The sequence below is a fragment of the Pipistrellus hanaki genome (genome assembly GCF_964339955.1).
Source record: "Pipistrellus hanaki genome assembly, chromosome: 4".
NCBI lineage: Eukaryota > Metazoa > Chordata > Mammalia > Chiroptera > Vespertilionidae > Pipistrellus > Pipistrellus hanaki.
In genome coordinates this window covers 90,108,480-90,126,123 of record NC_140506.1, presented here as the reverse complement: position 1 = coordinate 90,126,123, position 17,644 = coordinate 90,108,480, and the positions used below count along the sequence as shown (strand labels likewise).

At 51.8% G+C, this 17,644-nt stretch overlaps 2 protein-coding genes across 2 annotated transcripts in view; both read left to right on the top strand.

The window, feature by feature from the left end:
• MMP25 (matrix metallopeptidase 25) overlaps positions 1-13,831 on the top strand; it is a 46,649-nt gene extending 32,818 nt beyond the window's left edge. The window contains exons 12-14 of the transcript XR_014794877.1: positions 13,163-13,189; positions 13,356-13,412; positions 13,799-13,831. The gene's annotated coding sequence lies outside the window, so the exon portion shown is untranslated. The remainder of the gene's footprint in view (positions 1-13,162; positions 13,190-13,355; positions 13,413-13,798) is intronic.
• Positions 2,038-4,382, top strand: LOC311621912 (matrix metalloproteinase-25-like). Its single transcript, XM_084882460.1, is given in 7 exon segments — positions 2,038-2,251; positions 2,371-2,455; positions 2,623-2,705; positions 3,347-3,499; positions 3,584-3,792; positions 3,798-3,840; positions 4,052-4,382. Coding segments are annotated over 7 exon segments (933 nt in total). The 5' UTR covers positions 2,038-2,163; the 3' UTR covers positions 4,324-4,382.
• Positions 13,832-17,644: the final 3,813 nt, after the last annotated feature.

The following is a 17,644-nucleotide window of genomic DNA, read 5'->3' as shown; positions in this document are numbered from 1 at the left end:
CTGAAGCAGGAAGAAAAGGGAGGAAGTGGGCCTGATGAAGAGCAAACACTCCAAGGTGGATGTGGGGAGGGGTTGGGAGCCAGGAGACCTGCAGGATGGGGACATTTCTGTGGGTCAGTATCCTGCACCCTCTTCTGCCAGCTTCAGACCCTTTGGAAGGTAGGAAGGAAATCTTGGTTCCTAGAAGGAGCTCCCCACCAGGGCCAGCTGTCAGTCCTGCAAGAGGAGCAATGGCTGGACCCGGACCCTTTCAGTAGCTTCCCGCTGGTCCCGATAATCCTGAGGGACCCTGCCCCAGGAGTGGAGGGCACTAGTGGCAAGGATCTTCCTTACCTTTGGCCTGGCCCCTACCTTCCTAAGGAAGGAGGCAGCCCCAGCTGAGGGTTCCTTTGAGCAGAGCCCCACTGGTGCTCACGTCCTATCCTCCACTTCCAGGGACCCCTCTGGCATGCCTTCACACTAGAAGGCCTGTCTCTGGCCTGAATCCCCAGCTCTGAGGGCTGCCCACTGCAGGTCCTGACCAGCCTTCATTACCCTTGGCCATATCCTCACGTCATGTCCCAGGCTCCTTTTTTTTCTTTTATGTTTTTTAAAAAAAATATATGTTTTTATTGATTTCAGAGAGGAAGGGAGAGAGAGAAAGAGGTAGAAACATCCATGATGAGAGAGAATTATTGATCGGCTGCCTCCTGCACACCCCTGACTGCTGAGGGGGCCTCTGACCACTGGCTGCAGCTGGGAGAGGGAAACTGGAAGGGCTGGGACTTTCCTTGAGGGAACTGTGTGCACCCAAGTCTCCTGCTTCCCCTCCCCCGTCTCTCTCTGGGCAGGCCTAGGTCAGTGAGGCAAGTCTTCCTTGGGCCAGACTGTCTCCTCCTGCCCTTTGCCTAACCCAGTGGTCGGCAAACTCATTAGTCAACAGAGCTAAATATCAATGATATGATTGAAATTTCTTCTGAGATCCAAATTTTTTTAAACTTCAACTTCTTTTTTTTTTTTTTTTAAATATATTTTATTGATTTTGTACAGAGAGAAAGGGAGAGAGATAGAGAGTTAGAAACATCGATGAGAGAGAGTCATGGATCAGCTGCTTCTTGCCCCCCCCCCCCCTACTGGGGATATGCCCGCAACCAAGGTACATGCCCTTGACCAGAATCGAACCCGGGACCTTTCAGCCCCCAAGACGACGCTCTATCCATTGAGCCAAACTGGTTTCGGCTAAACTTCAACTTCTAATGCTACTTCTTCAAAATGGACTCACCAAGGCTATGGTATTTTGTGGAAGAGCCACACTCAAGGGGCCACAGAGTCTCATGTGGCTTGAGAGCAGCAGTTTGCTGACGGCAAGATCGAGTCAAGGCAGGGCTTCAGGCCAGGGAAGGAACGAGCAACCAGACCCACAACAAAGAATGTAGCATAACTGTTAGTCATAAAATAGTTATGTTGCAAGGCTCAGCCCCTAGGCAGGCACGTCCTGTTTCCAGTAGCAGAAGGCAGAAAAAACAGACCAAACCAGGTCAAACAGAGACTGCTTAAGCTGAAAATAAACCCCCACCCTAGGTGTTGTATAAACTTTAAATGTTACTGTACTAGTGGAATTTTTCTATAACTTATACCTGACCTTTCTTTGTTAAAACTTTAGCCAATCATAATCTGCCAGGCATCCCTAAGACGGGGATAAAAGTAGCATGCTTAGAGTGGGCCGGGGCTCTCGTTGCTTGCTGCTGTGTCAGTTGAGACATGAGCCCAGACTCGAGTTCGTAATAAAAGCTTCCTAAATTCCAATTTGGCTGACTGGTGGTTGACATTCGAGGGTCGCCCACAACAATGTAAGCCCAGGATCCCAGGGTCTAGCACTGCCAAGCAAAAATACTGGCTGAATAAGTCAACTCCTACAGGAAGGATGAAATGGCTCAGGGAGGCTTTTGGGCAGAGGACGCTGTGACCTCCTCTGAGGGTCTCCTGGCTGTTCCTGGCTGCCAGCAGGCCCCGCTCCCAGGGGCTTCCTCGCTGCCCTGTTCCTGGCTGCTCCAGCTCCAGCTCCAGCTCCAGCCCAGTCTCCCTTCCTCCCCAGATGGTGAGGGGACAGACCTGTTTGCAGTGGCAGTCCATGAGTTTGGCCACGCCCTGGGCCTGGGCCACTCCTCTGCCCCTGACTCCATCATGAGGCCCTTTTACCAGGGTCCTGTCGACGATCCCACCAAGTACCGGCTGTCCCAGGATGACCGTGAAGGCCTGCAGCAGCTCTACGGTACACGGAGTTGTGTGTGTGTGTGGGGGGGTGTGGGGTGGGAGGGGGTTAGGGGGTGCTCCCCACGTGGCCTCTGCAGCAGGGTCGGGGAACACATGTCTCTCTGACTCTCTCTACAGGGAAAGCACCCCAAACCCCATATGATGAGCCCACAAGGAAACCCCTGGCTCCTCCTCCCCAGCCCCCTGCCCAGCCCCCAGGCAGGTGAGTCCTCCTCCAGCTTCGCAATCTTGGGTGAGCAGCCTCCCCTCCCCAGGGTGTCCTCTTTGGTGAGGGGGCTCAGTAAGAGTCCCCCCAGGGCTGTCCTCAAGGTGAAGTACAGAGAGGAGGAGCCCTGACCCCTTTCTCCTCACCTCTCCTTTCCTCCTCAGCCCCTCCCTTCCTGCCCCTGATCGATGTGATGGCAATTTTGATGCTATCGCCAACATCCGTGGGGAAACCTTCTTCTTCAAAGGTGAGTCACTTGGGATCTTCCCCGGCCCCACAGAGTTGGTTTCCTGCCCACTGAGGGTGACCACCAGGCCTGTGGGGTTTCCCAGGACACGGACTTTCAAGGCGGGTGGGAGTGGATCTCCGTGGAGCACACCAGGCACTGCCCTTCCCCAACCCCTATGTTTCCCCAGAGCACACTCTCTGAGGCTCCTCGGAGCCTTTCCGCCCCTACCTCCCCCAGGCTGTGGCCTTGCTGTTTCTCCTAAGCCCCACTTTTGCCTCTGTAACTTGCTTCCTGAGCCCAGCCAGCTCAGCTGGCTCCCTTATCCCAGGGCTCACTTCTTCTAGCTGTGTGACTTTGTACACAAACTTTTGCTTGTATTTGACAAACACACACACACACATTGGGGGTGGAGGTAGAAGGAAAGTCCCGGGCCAGCTGGTCACCCTAGTAAGGTGACCAGACGTCCCGCTTTTGGCGGGACAGTCCCGATTTTTAACAGTTTGTCGCACCAAAAGCGGGACGTCTGGTCACCTAGAGCCACTGGACACTTTGGTTTGCAGATGGACCTCTCACCCAGCGCTAAGTCCCAGCCGCCCGCACACCCTGGGGGACACGGCCATTTGCCATCTCTCGCTCCATGCCCACCCCTTCTCCCACAGGCCCCTGGTTCTGGCGCCTCCAACCCTCAGGACAGCTGGTGTCCCCCCGGCCTGCCCGGCTCCACCGCTTCTGGGAGGGGCTGCCCCCCAAGGTGAATGTCATCCAGGCTGCCTACACCCGGCACCGGGACGGCCGAATCCTGCTCTTCAGTGGTGAGTGGGGCGCCCCACGGGGCGAGGCCGGGCCAAGGGGGAGGGGCACCCAGCTCCCTCCCTGACCAGGCTCCCTGCCCGCAGGCCCGCGGTTCTGGGTGTTCAAGGACCGGCAGCTAGAGGGCGCCGCGCGGCCGCTGGCCGAGCTGGGGCTGCCGCAGGGGGAGGAGGTGGACGCCGTGTTCTCGTGGCCGCTCAACGGCAAGACCTACCTGGTCCGGGGCCACCGCTACTGGCGGTTCGACGAGGCGGCCGCGCGCCCGGACCCGGGCTACCCGCGCGACCTGAGTCTCTGGGAGGCGCGCCTCCCAGCCCCGACGACATCGCCGTCAGCAACGACGGTAGGAGAGCCCGCCTCCCGCGACTTGCAAGCGGCTGGCCCTGGGGCTGGGACTAGAGGTCACCCCCGGGGGCGTAGGGGGAGAGGGGGGTCCCCCGAGGAGCCGTCGGTGGGCGGGGCTCGGGCAGCCCGCACCAGCCCAGCATGTCTCTCTCTCTCTCTCTCTCTCTCTCTCCCCCCCCCCCCCCCCCCCCGCACACCTCCCCTCGCAGGGGACACCTACTTTTTCAAGGGCGCCCACTACTGGCGCTTCCCCAAGGGCAGCGTCAAGGCCGAGCCGGACTCCCCCCGGGCCATGGGCCCCCAGTGGCTGGACTGCCCGGCCCCCAGCGCCGGCCCCCGCCCCCCCAGGCCCCCCAGAGCCACGCTCCAGCCCGAACCCTGCGACTGTCAGTGCGAGATCAGCCGGGCGGCTGGGCGGCTGTCCGTGTCCCTCCTGCTGCTCCTGCTGCCCCTGCTGGTGGGGGACATCGCCCCCCTCTGAGGGGGGACACCTCCTCCCTCTGAGGGGGACACCTCCTCCCGCTGAGGGGGACACCTCCTCCCGCTGAGGGGGGACACCTCCTCCCGCTGAGGGGGGACACCGCCCCCCGCTGAGGGGGGACACCTCCTCCCGCTGAGGGGGGACACCTCCTGCCGCTGAGGGGGGACAGGACGCTGGCTACATGGCAGGCCGGTCCTCCCACCACCGGCCTGTAGGGGGTGGTGATCGCTGCCCAGCCCCATCCTCTGTTCCCAGGGCAGCCAAGCAAGGTGGGTAGAGCTAAGCCCTGGGGGAAGGGGTGGGGTGGGTGGGAGACAAAGGCTGCCCTGGAAGCACACACAGGAAGTGCTCAGCCTCCTCCCCACTGGCCTGGACGCTGGGTGGCCTCCAGGACTGTGCTTTCCCGGAATGGCTGGCTTTTCTCAGAACACAGCCGGCTGACTCCTTGCAGCACAAGCCCTGCCTGACAACAGCGGCTCAGGTTCCAGGGTCTTTAGAGGACAGGCCCCATTCGGAAACTGAACCCCAGCCCTCCCCCCTCACTTTTCCGGGAGTTTCTCACCCAGTACTGCTTCCACCAGGTCCCAGTCAACACCACATGGGAGGGGAACTGGGACCTAGGCCTGAGACCACCCTGGGCACCAGTGCTGCACGTTCTGGGTGACACCGATAACCACAAGGGTGACCTTCCACAGTCTGGCCCTGGACCTCCTTGCCAGTCACCACTCTGAATCCGGAATTGTTCCATTCAACAGGACACCCTCCCTATCTGTAAAAACTTCGTTTTGCCTCCACACCATGTGTCTGCAGTTCCCTCAAGGAGAACTGCTTGGCTCCTGTCAATGCTGACGGAAAGACAGTAGATTGAGCGCCCTCTTAACCTGGGTCACTGCTTCCTCAGCACTCCTGGGTGATGAGTGGGTGAAACCTGAGCCGTCTGGTTCATGGCCCACTCTCCACAGAACTCAGGATCCAAATCAGTGCCTCTGGAACTGTGCTTCTGGAACATTCCACATCAGCATCACCCAGGGAACTTTTAACATGCAAATTCCATGCCCTCATCCTCAATCTTCTCTTGGGATGTGGCCAGCAGTCTGCATTTGAGCAAGATGGGGTGGGGTGCGATGGCCTGATAGGCAAGGAGGCAGCCTTGTGGCTTTTCTGTGTGTCTGCCGTGTTCTCCCAGGAGCCAACCTTTCCATGTCCCCTACGGAGCCACGCTGATGGCCACAGTTCATAGGGGTCACCCCCATGGTTGGAGTCACTTAGTGGCCTTTTCTAGGGTTGCTATGCAGCGTCCTGCTCCACGGTGCTCCCTGAAGCTGGGGCTCTGGGCTGCAGTCCCAGTGAGCACCGACAGTGCCTGCTGTGTATCAAGGCAAGCACACCTTTGACCAGTCCATGACCTGAGAGCTCTAAGCCATCTGAGGCTCTGTCAGGATCCCTTTTAAGAACAAGGAGGGGGAAATTTGTATTTTAAAAGCTTATTAGGTTGGATTGGCTCAGTGGATAGAGCTTCAGCTTGCGGACTGAAGAGTTCCGGGCTTGAATCTGGTCAAGGACACATACCCAGGTTTTGGGCTTGATCCCAGGTAGGGGGCATGCAGGAGGCAGCTGGTCAATGATTCTCACTCATTACTGATTTTTCTATCTCTCCCTCTCCCTTTCTCTCTGAAATCAATAAAAATATATTTTAAAAATAAAAAAGGAGGTAGCACCCTAACTGGGATAGAGTTTGGCTCAGTGGATAGAGTGTCAGCCTTCGGACTCAAGGGTCCAGGTTCGATTCCGGTCAGGGGCATGTACCTTGGTTGTGGGCACATACCCGGTAGGAGGTGTGCAGGAGTCAGCTGATCAATGTTTCTAACACTTTATCTGTCTCCCCTCCTCTCTGTAAAAAATAAGTTTTTTTTTTTTTTTTTTTAAAGAGGTAGCTTTTCTGTCAGGGCACATGCCCTGGTTGCACCTCAATCTCTGGTGGGGGTGTGTGCAGGAGGCAGCCAATCTGACTCTCTCTACAGGGAAAGCACCACGAACCTGTATAAGGAGCCCTGATGTATTTCTCTCATCAATGTTTCTATCTCTTTCCCTCTTTCTCTCTCTCTCTCAAAAAAATAAATAAATAAAATAAAATCAATAAAAACATTTTTTAAAAAAGTGGTACAGTGCCCAATGAAACACAGAATGTCTTCAGATGGTGGCTTTTGTGCGACAGTCATGGAGGAGTGGAGTGTTGTGGGGGCTCAGGGAGCCAGGCTTCTGCAGACAAAGCCAGAAGTAACACCTGTACCTGAAGCAGGAGCAGCTCCCTTCTCTCCCACCCTGGAATTCAAAGACAGCTCAAGGAAGGATCTGGACTTCCTAGTGTGGAAAGGGGCTTTCAGACAATCGAATGGGTTTTAAGGGACAGGGAGATGTCAGCTGAGGTCCAGTTAACCCAGGGGAGACTTGCACTAAGGAAGTGTGATGTATAGTCTGTCCTTATGGGGCTCATGAGTGGCCTCTCAGGAGCCAGGTTCTCTTTGAGGATCATAGGGGATGAATTGTGTTCCTCCACAAATTGGTATGCTGAAGCCCTAACCCCCACTTACTTCAGAATATCACCTTACTAGGAGACTGGGTCTTTATGAAGGGAGGTTAAATGAGGTCACTAGGGTAGCCCCTCATCCAGTAGAACCAGTGTCCTCATAAAAGTAGGAAGTTAGCAGACAGGCATGGATACAGGGAGAATGCCATGTGAACATGAAGACGCTATCTACAAATCCTAGGTGCCTTCCCTTGCAGCTTCAGAAGGAACCAATTCACCCTAACTGGTTTGGCTCAGTGGATAGAGCGTCGGCATGTGGACTAAAGGGTCCCAGGTTCTATTCTGGTCAAGGGCATGTACCTTGGTTGTGTGCACATCCCCAATGGGGAGTGTGCAGGAAGCAACTGATCAATGTTTCTCTCTCATCGATGTTTCTAACTCTCCCTTCCTCTCTGTAAAATATGTTTAAAAAAAAAAAAGAAAAGAAAAAGAAAAAAAAGGAACCAACTCTGCCAACAGATTGCTTTAGACCGCTAGTCTCCAGAACTGTGAGAAAATCAGTTTGTGTGGGTTAGCCACCCTGTCTGTGGTGCGTTGTTCTCCCAGCCCTGGGACACTAATTCAGAGGGCAAGACAGTGGCTGTGCTGAGCTGTGTGGGGCTTTGGCCCAGAGCTGGGTATTAGGGAAGAGCTGAGAGGGGAGCAAGGCTATATGTGTGACAAAGCCGCCTCAGGGGTCTGGCAGGTCTTGCCCTATCCTGGGCCTGTTGTTGCTATAGTGTATGGAATGTGCAATTTATGGAATTTGTGTAGAAGAGAGAGTTGGACACTCTGAGGTTTCAGGAAAAGCGTTTATTCAAAGCAGCACTGCTGGTTCAGGGGGCTCTAAGATCCAGATCCTGAACAATATCTTAGACAATAAGATTTTCTCTTTATATATTTCTGAATTTCTTTGTTCCCTAACTATTATGCTTCTGTAGTGGACTCTCACAGCTCCCCCCCCCCCACCCCAACACTTGACCGCCCCACCTTCGAGAACCAGAATGACTAACTTAGATTGTATCTAATGTCCATCGAGGATGATGCCAGTGACCTCCCTCTAATTAACCTGTTACATCCTTGGCTCATGACCCTTGTAGGTTGGGGGTATCTAGATAAATAGCTCTTACAGGACCAAATAACTAAGGGAGTAGAAGTGATTTTCTGAATGTGCATTAGGGACAGTGATTAACTAGGTACAGAGACCAACTGCTAATCTCCTTCATTCTTTCACAAATGGAATTATCAGGTAGCAAGAGTGTGCAGGGGAATAAAGTAATTAAAAAAAGAAAGAAAGTAGGATCAAGAGAGATATTCTGTTAAGAAATATTTATTGAGCACATATTATGTTGTATTCACTAGGGAATAAACAGACCTGAGCCCTGCCCTTGTGAAGTCTGTAAAAAAAAAAAAAAAAGAGTGTGCAGGGAGAGAAACCAAGATGGCAGTATAGGTAAACACCTAAATTGCTGCCTCGCACAACAATTTCAAAACTACAACTAAAAGACAAAACGCCTATCACCCAGAATTACGGGAAAGCTGGCTGAGTGGAAGTTCTACAACCAAAAGGAAAAACAAAAGAGCACTGAGACAAGCGCTGAAAAGCTGAGGTATGGAGGTGTGCGAATGAGGCTGGCAGCGGGCATCTGGGTGCGCTGCCTTCTTCAACCCCAAGTGAGCCAAGCTAGAGTTCTGATTACTCTGAACTCCAGTTTCTGGGTAGATGCTAGGGACCCAAACTCCTATGGGGAGAAGCTGGACTGTCTGCCATGGGGTCGGAAAGTGAGGTGACTTTCTTGCAGAGGTGCATGCAGCAATCATTGTTTACTGCGCTGGGGCATGGAACATGGGGACTTGGAAACTCGGAAATGCAGAGACAGCTGACTGGCAGCCATCACTGTTTGTCACGCCTTAGCCTAGTGACTCCCTGAGACCCCGCCCCACGCAATCTACAAATTTACCCAAGCTCCACACAGAAGTTTTTGCATATAAACGGCCTGCCCTACCACAGCTTAACCTAACAAACTGCAGCACTGGTCAGACAGCTCCAAAACTTCCAAACCCCAAGCAAAGAGGAGAAAACTGTAGTTCTCGATGTAGCTCCTGTTGGGTAGCCTCAGACAAAGTCACCCTACCAATTCAGGGAAGCAGCAAAAATGCGGAGACAAAGAAACAGATCACAAACTAAAGAAATGGAGGAAAACAAATGACTGGAGATAGAGTTCAAAATCACAGTTATAAGATTTTTCAAGAATTTCCTAGAAAAGGCTGATAAATTTAGCGAGACCCTCGAGGATATGAAAAAAGATCAACTAGAAGTTAAACATACACCGACTGGAATAAAAAATATTATACAGAGACCCCACAGCAGACTAGAGGAATGCAAGAATCAAGTCAAAGATTTGAAATACAAAGAAGCAAAAAACACTTAATCAGGAAAGCAAAAAGAAAAAAGATTCCAAAAACTTGAAGACAGTGTAAGAAGCCTCTGGGAAAACTTCAAGCGTACCAACATCAGAATTATGGGGGTGCCAGAAGAAGAGAGAGAGCAAGATACTGAAAACCTATTTGAAGAAATAATGACTGAAAACTTCCCCCTGGTGAAAGAAATAGACTTACAAGTCAAGGAAGCACACACAACCCCAAACAAAAGGAATCCAAAGAGGACCACACCAAGACACATCATGATTAAAATGCCAAGGGCAAAAAACAAAGAGAGAATATTAAAAGCAGCAAGAGAAAAACAGTTAGTTACTTACCAGGGAGCACCCATATGACTGTCAGCTGATTTCTCAACAGAAACTATGCAGGCCTGAAGGGAGTGGCAAGAAATATTCAAAGGGATGAATAGCAAGAACCTACAACCAAGATTACTCTACCCAGCAAAGTTATCATTCATAATTGAAGGGCAGATAAAGAGCTTCACAGATAAGAAAAAACTAAAGGCATTCTAATGTGAAATGCTGAAAGGTATTTTTTTAAAAAGAGGAAGAAGAAGAAGAAGAAAGTAAAGATAAAAATTATGAACAACAAATACATATCTATCAACAAGTGAATCTAAAAACCAAGTGAATTAAAAATCTGAGGAACAGAATAAACTGGTGACTATAATAGAATCAGGGGCATAGAATGGGAGTGGATTGATAATTCTCAGGTGGAAAGGGGTTTGGGGGGTACGGGAAGAGACTGGACAAAAATCATACACCTATGGATGAGGACAGTGGAGGGAGGTAAGGGCAGAGGGTGAGGTGGGAACTGGGTGGAGGGTAGCTATGGGGGGAAAAAGGAGAAACAATTGTAATAATCTGAACAATAAAGATTTATTAAATTAAAAAAAAGAGTGTGCAGTAGATTCTTAAGCAGTTTGGCTCAGTGGATGTCAACCTGCAGACTTAAGGGTCCTAGGTTCTATTCCTGTCAAGGGCATGTACCTTGGCTGCAGGAACATCCCCAATGTTTATCTCTCATCTATGTTTCTGACTATCCCTCTCCCATCCTTTGTTAAAAAAAAAAAAAAAAAAAATCAATAAAAAATATTTTTTTTAAAAGAAAAGAAACCAGGAATTCTTTTTTTTTAAATATATTTTATTGATTTTACACAGAGAGTAATTGAGAGGGACAGTTAGAAACGTCGATGAGAGAGAAACATCGACCAGCTGGTTTTGCACATCCCCCACTGGGGATGTGCCCGAAACCAAGGTAAATGCCCTTGACGGGAATCGAACCCAGGACTTTTCAGTCTGCAGTCCGACGCTCTATCCACTGAGCTAAACTGGTCCCGGCAAGAAACCAGGAATTCTAATTCCACACTGTTTTGTTTTTTGTGTTTTTTTGTTTGTTTGCTTGTTTGTTGTTTTTTGAAGTGTACAGTATAAAGCAGGTTACTGGATCACAATCAGATTGCTAGCCCCCCAAAATGTCGTATGCTCCCAATCAATAGAACCTCTGGACTCTGAAGCTGGGGTGCACTCTGTTCCAGGGACCTGGTGGACATTCCAGACATTCCCCTGCACCTAGACTCCCCAGCCGGAAGCTCTTTATTCTGGAAGCTCTGAGAAATGCTCCAACCTGCTTTTGAAATCTGCACTTTCCCTCTGTTCCTCCTCTGTCTCGGGCTGATGAGGAGATGCATAAGAGACCCATTCCTGGTCTCTGGAAATTTCTGATTCAGAGTGGAGGATGTGCCCACCCTTCCTGTTTGTATTTTTGTCACATCCCCTCCCCCACCTCCACTATTAGCCATTCTTTACTCTTTAAGGCAGGTCACCCTCCCCACTTTCCACCACCAGGGCCTCCTCTGCTGCTCTGAAATCAGCTGACTTCCTGGTATAGAAACCTCAGCTAGCTCTGTGCTGGGATGATGTGGCAGAAGGTGATTGGCTCAGTGGGGCCCTAAAAGGAGCTGCAGCCAATTCTGTCAAAGAGGCTGCTCCTCTGAAACACTTCTCACCCCTGTTCCTTGCCATCAGGCCACAGCCTTCTGAACCCTGAGCAGCCATGGACCATTCCGAGGTGAGTGAGAGCAAATGACAAGGGGACAGTGGGGTCCCATTTACCACTGGTGTTTGTTCCCCTCTCCCACCAGTGCACCCCACCCTAGCTGATCTCTACATGCACCCAGCTCTGTTCCATCCCCTTGGGCCATGAGAGACCCTGGAAGCAGGGTGTCATGAGGATGTGACCTGTATGGTCATGAGTCATGGTGATGGCCCTGGGGCTGGTTGGGTGGATGCTATCCTGGCACCAAACTAAAATTCTGGATAATTCTTGTCAAAGGCCCCACAGTTCCATTTTGTGCTCAGCCTTTCACTTCATGTAGCAGGTTCTGGTTGTGGGGCCAAAATTCATGTCTGGGAGAGAAATCATGGGGGCAACTCTGTGTGTATGAGAAGAGGGGTGTGTGTGTGTGTGTGTGTGTGTGTGTGTGTGTGTGTGACTGAGAAACAATGAGTCTTATGGGAAAAGTGTTACTTTAACAATTAGACCTGTCATATTTGGGGAAAGAGCTGGAGAATGGAGGGTCTATTCGTAAGAAGAGATACCGATCCCAGTAGACCCTTTATATCCTAACACCCTGAAGGTGGGAGGTGGGCAGTGCTTTCCTGGGAGCTTAACAATCCTCTCAGGCATTGGCCTCAGTGTCTATTCTTCCATTTTATGGTGCCTTCCAACCTCCCCACACCCTACCACCGCCCTCAGCCCCACCCTGCACCTTAACCATGAGGTTGAGCTCCAGGATGCTTTGTACCGTGGAATCATTGGTGAGGAATAAAGTGATCCAGGGCTCAGTGACCAGATTGGGGCCATAAGATGGAAACTCAGGAGGAAGTCTATGGGGTACTCCCTGCCTCGTTGGTTTAGAGGTGAGCCAAGGGTTTAGGGGTGAAAAAGGGCCTGGGGTGCTGTGGGCCTGCAAGGCCAGCAGTCAGGAAGAGCAGCTGGATGTAAGCACCTCTGTCTGCCCCTCCTCAGAGAGCAGTGGTCTCTGCCCATTCCTCCCTCAGCCAACTCTTACCATAGAGGGTTGGGTATCTGGGAACCAGGTTGCCCTGCACACTCCAGAACAATGTTCATTCTTGTACGCTTGAGTGTCCTGGTGAGTGTGAGTGTGTGAGCATGTGTACAACAGGTCTGGGGGTTGGCAAGTCATATAAGATCAATGTCACTATTATTTCTACAGAAATTCAAAGAAGATCGAGAGAAACTGAGGACTAAAACGGTAAGAAGCTCTCCCCCATGTATACATAGGGTGTGGGTGGGGCCTGGGTTTTACTGTGGGAGGGGAAGAATGTTCTGGCCTTCCTGCGGTCCAGGAAGGAGAAGGATCAGATCTCTTTGTCCCAACTCTATCTGTTTTTCCATCACGAGTTTGTAGACACAATCTGTAATAAACTCGGAGAAAAGAACCAGGTGGGTCAGGGTTCCCACTCCTGTGCTCTGCACAAGTTGGGTGGGAGGGTATCACGATAATACGATGATGATGATGATGATGATGATGACGACGACGACAATAATGATGAAGGTGCCACCTCAGGTTGGCTCATTCCTTACACTGGACAAAATTCACACCTGTGTGGCAGGTGAGTACAGAGGTGGGGAATAGGAAGGCCCAGGGAGCTGAGAGGTGTCCAAGTCACAGGTATACTGATGACAGAGCAGGGCCCCAGGCACATGGCTGACCAGTTATGGGGAGACGGTGAGCTGAGAACAGGGGATAAGACTGAAAGTGAGGGAGACCGGGGGGATTTAAACCAAGTAATTTTTTCCCAACAGGTCCAAGTAGGCGTAGAAGAGCTGGAGGTGAGTTTTGGCCTCATCCTTCCCCCAAAGCTTAGTCCCCAGGAGTTTGGCTGGGCCAGGTTATTGGGGTGAGCTTTGGCTCCCTTGGAGGTCACAGTGGGGACTACAGACCTCTGGGTGGGGAGGTCAGGAGCAGGTCTGCAGCCTCCCACCTTCCTCTCTTCAGGACCGCTTCAACAAGGCATTGGTTGATACTGAAGTTGCTCACTGTGAGGACAACCAGGTGAGTCTGAGGCACCTGTCGCAGCCCTCTGTGCTTCCCCTTCACCCTAATCTCTTTTGATGTTGGCACTGCCTTGTGCACACACAGCCCCTGAGTGAGGTGGGGTGAGTGGAGTGGTGGGGTGGAGGGGTGGCTGGCACCATCTCATGACCTCCCGACCCAGCACACAGTGGCCAAATCCCTGTCCTCATTTCATGCATTAATGGGGCACCCCCTGGGGCCAGTCAGCCCACAAGCAAGTATGACCATGGTGGTTTAGCTGCAAAGGGTAATTGCGGCCTGAACCTCGCAAACGGTCCTTGTGGACTGCGGGCAGGAAAGCAGGCAGCTCCATGTGTGAGCCTGTCAGGACCCATTCGGATCCTACACATGCCCCATCCCCACAGGAATGTGCTCCCTCTCCTCCGGAACAGCAGCAGGAACTGCGTAACAGAGTCCGTAGTAAAGTCCCGCCTGGACAGGAACAAGGCCTGGAGCAGAAATCTGAGCCGGAAGGATCGAACAATGAAAGTTCAGGTGATTTTGAGAGGATGTTTATTACCGCTGGGGACGGTGAAACGAGGAGGGCTTAGGATGGAAGCAGCACCAGCAGAGAGCCTCGGCGGGGCTGCTTTGGCTCACTGGAAATTTAGAGAAAAGGGGGGCCTTGGAGACAGGTTTGGGGGGGTCAGTCCAGACGAGCTGCTGCTGCCCATTGCTCCTGTGGTTGCAAGTCTGTCGGGGACCCAGAGTTTAGGCGATGCATGCCTGAAAGGGAAGAAAGGTGTGGCTTGCTCCTGGCTCCCTTGTCTTGAGGGGTTTAAAGGCTGGAGTTCTTGGGGAAGGATCTCAATAGAATATTCACCAGCTTTATGCTGCTGTGCCAAAATGAGATGTGTTCCTTTACCTTATCTGGGCTTGGGTGTGGTTGGCACTAACTCCCTGTTTTGAGAGGAGAAGTATGAGCCACTTAGTCTTTTTATTTATTTATTTTTAATCTTCACTGAAGATGTATGTTGACTTTAGAGAGAGTAAGGGGTGGAGAGAGAGAGAGCCAGAGAGAGAGAGGAGAGAAACATCTACCGTATGTGAGGGAGAAACATCAGTTGCCTCTTGTATTTGCTTTGAACAGGGATTGGAACCTCAAAGCTAGGTATGTGCTCTAACTAGGAATCAAACCCACAACCTGTGTTGGTGTACAGGATGATGCTCTAAACTAGGGGTGTCGAACTCAATCAGAGAAGGGGCCAAAATCTAAAATCCAGCCTAAATCGCGGGCCGAATGGTTTACTGAACAGTCATAGACTGACAATGTCATAAACTGACAGCGGAGTGCAGTGATGACAGCGCGGTGCGGGCCACATTGCAAGGCCTGGCGGGCTGAATTTGGCCCGCGGGCCTTGTGTTTGACACATGTGCTCTAAAACATTTACTCTTGTGTCCCTGGTTAGGGAAGATGGATTTTGCAATGTACTAGATGGGTATAAAGGCTCGGTAATTTAACCATCTGTCTCAGCTTCCCTATTCCACTTGCCCTGGCTTGCTAACCAGTCTCTTTCACAGAGGTCCAAAAGCCTGGGGAGAACGATTGTAAACCGGTACAGAGCTTGTTCCAAGATATGCTAAAGCTACTGCAGAAGCTGTTCAAGGACGTGCTGGAATGTGTGCAGGATTTTGCCTCCTTTGTCAAAAAGATGGAGACCATCAGGAGTGACATTGAGAAATTATACTCCAATGTAGCAAAGTGTTTCCCAAATTTATGCCAGGCCTAAGGAGTCCCATGAGGTCCTGGAGGAGCTCAGCCACACCTCCCAGCCCTTTGATTCCCCCTTCCCAGAGAGAATATTTGCTTTCCTGCTTACCCCTGACCCATCCTCCACAACCTCCCTCACTTCCACCCTGTTCACAGCCTCTCCACCCAGCTTGCCTGGGTTTCTTTCTCTTGCTATGGCGTTTTAATAAAAGTTGGTTGGCCTGGGGAGGGGATATGAGGGGGGTGAAGGAGGTCAAGGGGGAAAAAGGGAGATCTGTAATACTTTCAACAATAAAGGAGATTTGCTTCAAAGTTGATTGAACCAAATTTAGGGCCTGTCTGGATGTCTGGCTTGGGGGGTGAGGTGGGCAGCCTGGTCTGTGCACCAATCAGATGGACCTAGGCCTGGATCTTGCCTCTGGTGAAAAAGGAGAAGCCACCTGACCTCTCTAATCTGTAAATAGGGCACTGGTCACACTGACCGTGGACTTACCATGAGCAGCTGGATTTCAGCCTGTGCACGGCTTCCTGCAGGGCCTGGCACACAGTAAGTGCTCAATAGCTGCACCTTCCTGAACACCAGGAGCTCAGGCCTGAGGGGCTTTGGCCCCTTTGCTTTTCCTGACCACCCTCTTTGGGCCTTCATCACTGGGGCTGGGCTGAGCCTCTCAAACTCCTTCACTTTTCTTCCAAGATCAGAGGCCCAGGGACTGGGGCAGTGGGGGCGGTAGGGAGCGGGCAGAGTGCACTTCCACGTGAGCCTAGAAGGAAGGCAGAGTAGGCAGGGGCAGCCATCTGATCTCTGGGCTGGCCACCTCACCTGGGACTGCAAATGCAGAGACTGGGGAGCCTGGAGCAAGGCCTGAGGCCGAGAGGGCCAGCGCAGCTCACCACCTGTGAGGCCAAAGGCCTCCCACCCCCAGCCCTGACTCCCTGCTCCAGGCGGATGCATGAAGACCAGCTTTGCATTCAGGGGTGATTGGCAGCAAATAGCAGCTGCTGAGATAAGATGAAGGTGGGGCTTTGACCTGAAGCAGGAAGAAAAGGGAGGAAGTGGGCCTGATGAAGAGCAAACACTCCAAGGTGGATGTGGGGAGGGGTTGGGAGCCAGGAGACCTGCAGGATGGGGACATTTCTGTGGGTCAGTATCCTGCACCCTCTTCTGCCAGCTTCAGACCCTTTGGAAGGTAGGAAGGAAATCTTGGTTCCTAGAAGGAGCTCCCCACCAGGGCCAGCTGTCAGTCCCGCAAGAGGAGCAATGGCTGGACCCGGACCCTTTCAGTAGCTTCCCGCTGGTCCTGATAATCCTGAGGGACCCTGCCCCAGGAGGGGAGGGCACTAGTGGCAAGGATCTTCCTTACCTTTGGCCTGGCCCCTACCTTCCTAAGGAAGGAGGCAGCCCCAGCTGAGGGTTCCTTTGAGCAGAGCCCCACTGGTGCTCACGTCCTATCCTCCTTCACTTCCAGGGACCCCTCTGGCATGCCTTCACACTATAAGGCCCGTCTCTGGCCTGAATCCCCAGCTCCAAGGGCTGCCCACTGCAGGTCCTGACCAGCCTTCATTACTCTTGGCCATATCCTCACTTCATGTCCCAGGTGCCTTTTTTCTTTCTTTCTTTCTTTATGTTTCTTCTTCTTCTTCTTCTTCTTCTTCTTCTTCTTCTTCTTCTTCTTCTTCTTCTTTTTAATATGTTTTTATTGATTTCAGAGAGGAAGGGAGAGAGAGAAAGAGGTAGAAACATCCATGATGAGAGAATTATTGATCGGCTGCCTCCTGCACACCCCCTACTGGGGATCCAGCCCACAACCCAGGCATGTGCCCTGACCAGGAATTGAACCTCGACCTCCTGCTTCATAGGTCGATGCTCAACCACTGAGCCATGCCACGCCATGCCAACTGGGCTCTTTTAGAGATTTATGGATTGTTTTAGAGAGAGAGGAAGGGTGAGATAGAAACATCGGTGAGAAGGAAACATTGATCACTTGCCTCTTGCATACTTCCTATTGGGGATGGTGCCTGCAACCTGGGCATGTGCCTTAACTGGGAATTGAACAGGCAACCTCTTGGTTCATGAGTCAACTTCTGAGCCACACCGACCGGGCATCAGTCACCATTCTTGTTCTTTCAAACCCTGTCCCTGAATTTCCCAAGTGACCTGAATCAAACCTCCCCTGACCTCTCCTCATGCCCTCCCACTTATTTCTTCCAACAGAAAAGACTGTCGCCCTGTGCTAAAGCCACCAGGAGCTTCGTGGCCCACCGATCCCTGAGGTCATCTAGCTCATCTCCCAGTCTTGCCTCTTTTAAGCTATTTCAGTCCAGTAGCCAAGCTCTAGATGATTTCATCGTTAAGAAAATGAAATAATCCCGGCCTGAAAATCTCCTGTGCACCCAATGTGAATGAAGCCCAACCCTGGCCACTAAGGCTCTGCCTGCATCTTAGGTCCCTGCAGAGCCCCCTCCTGGACAACATTCTTTAGCTGCCGCCAAGCCGCTCCCA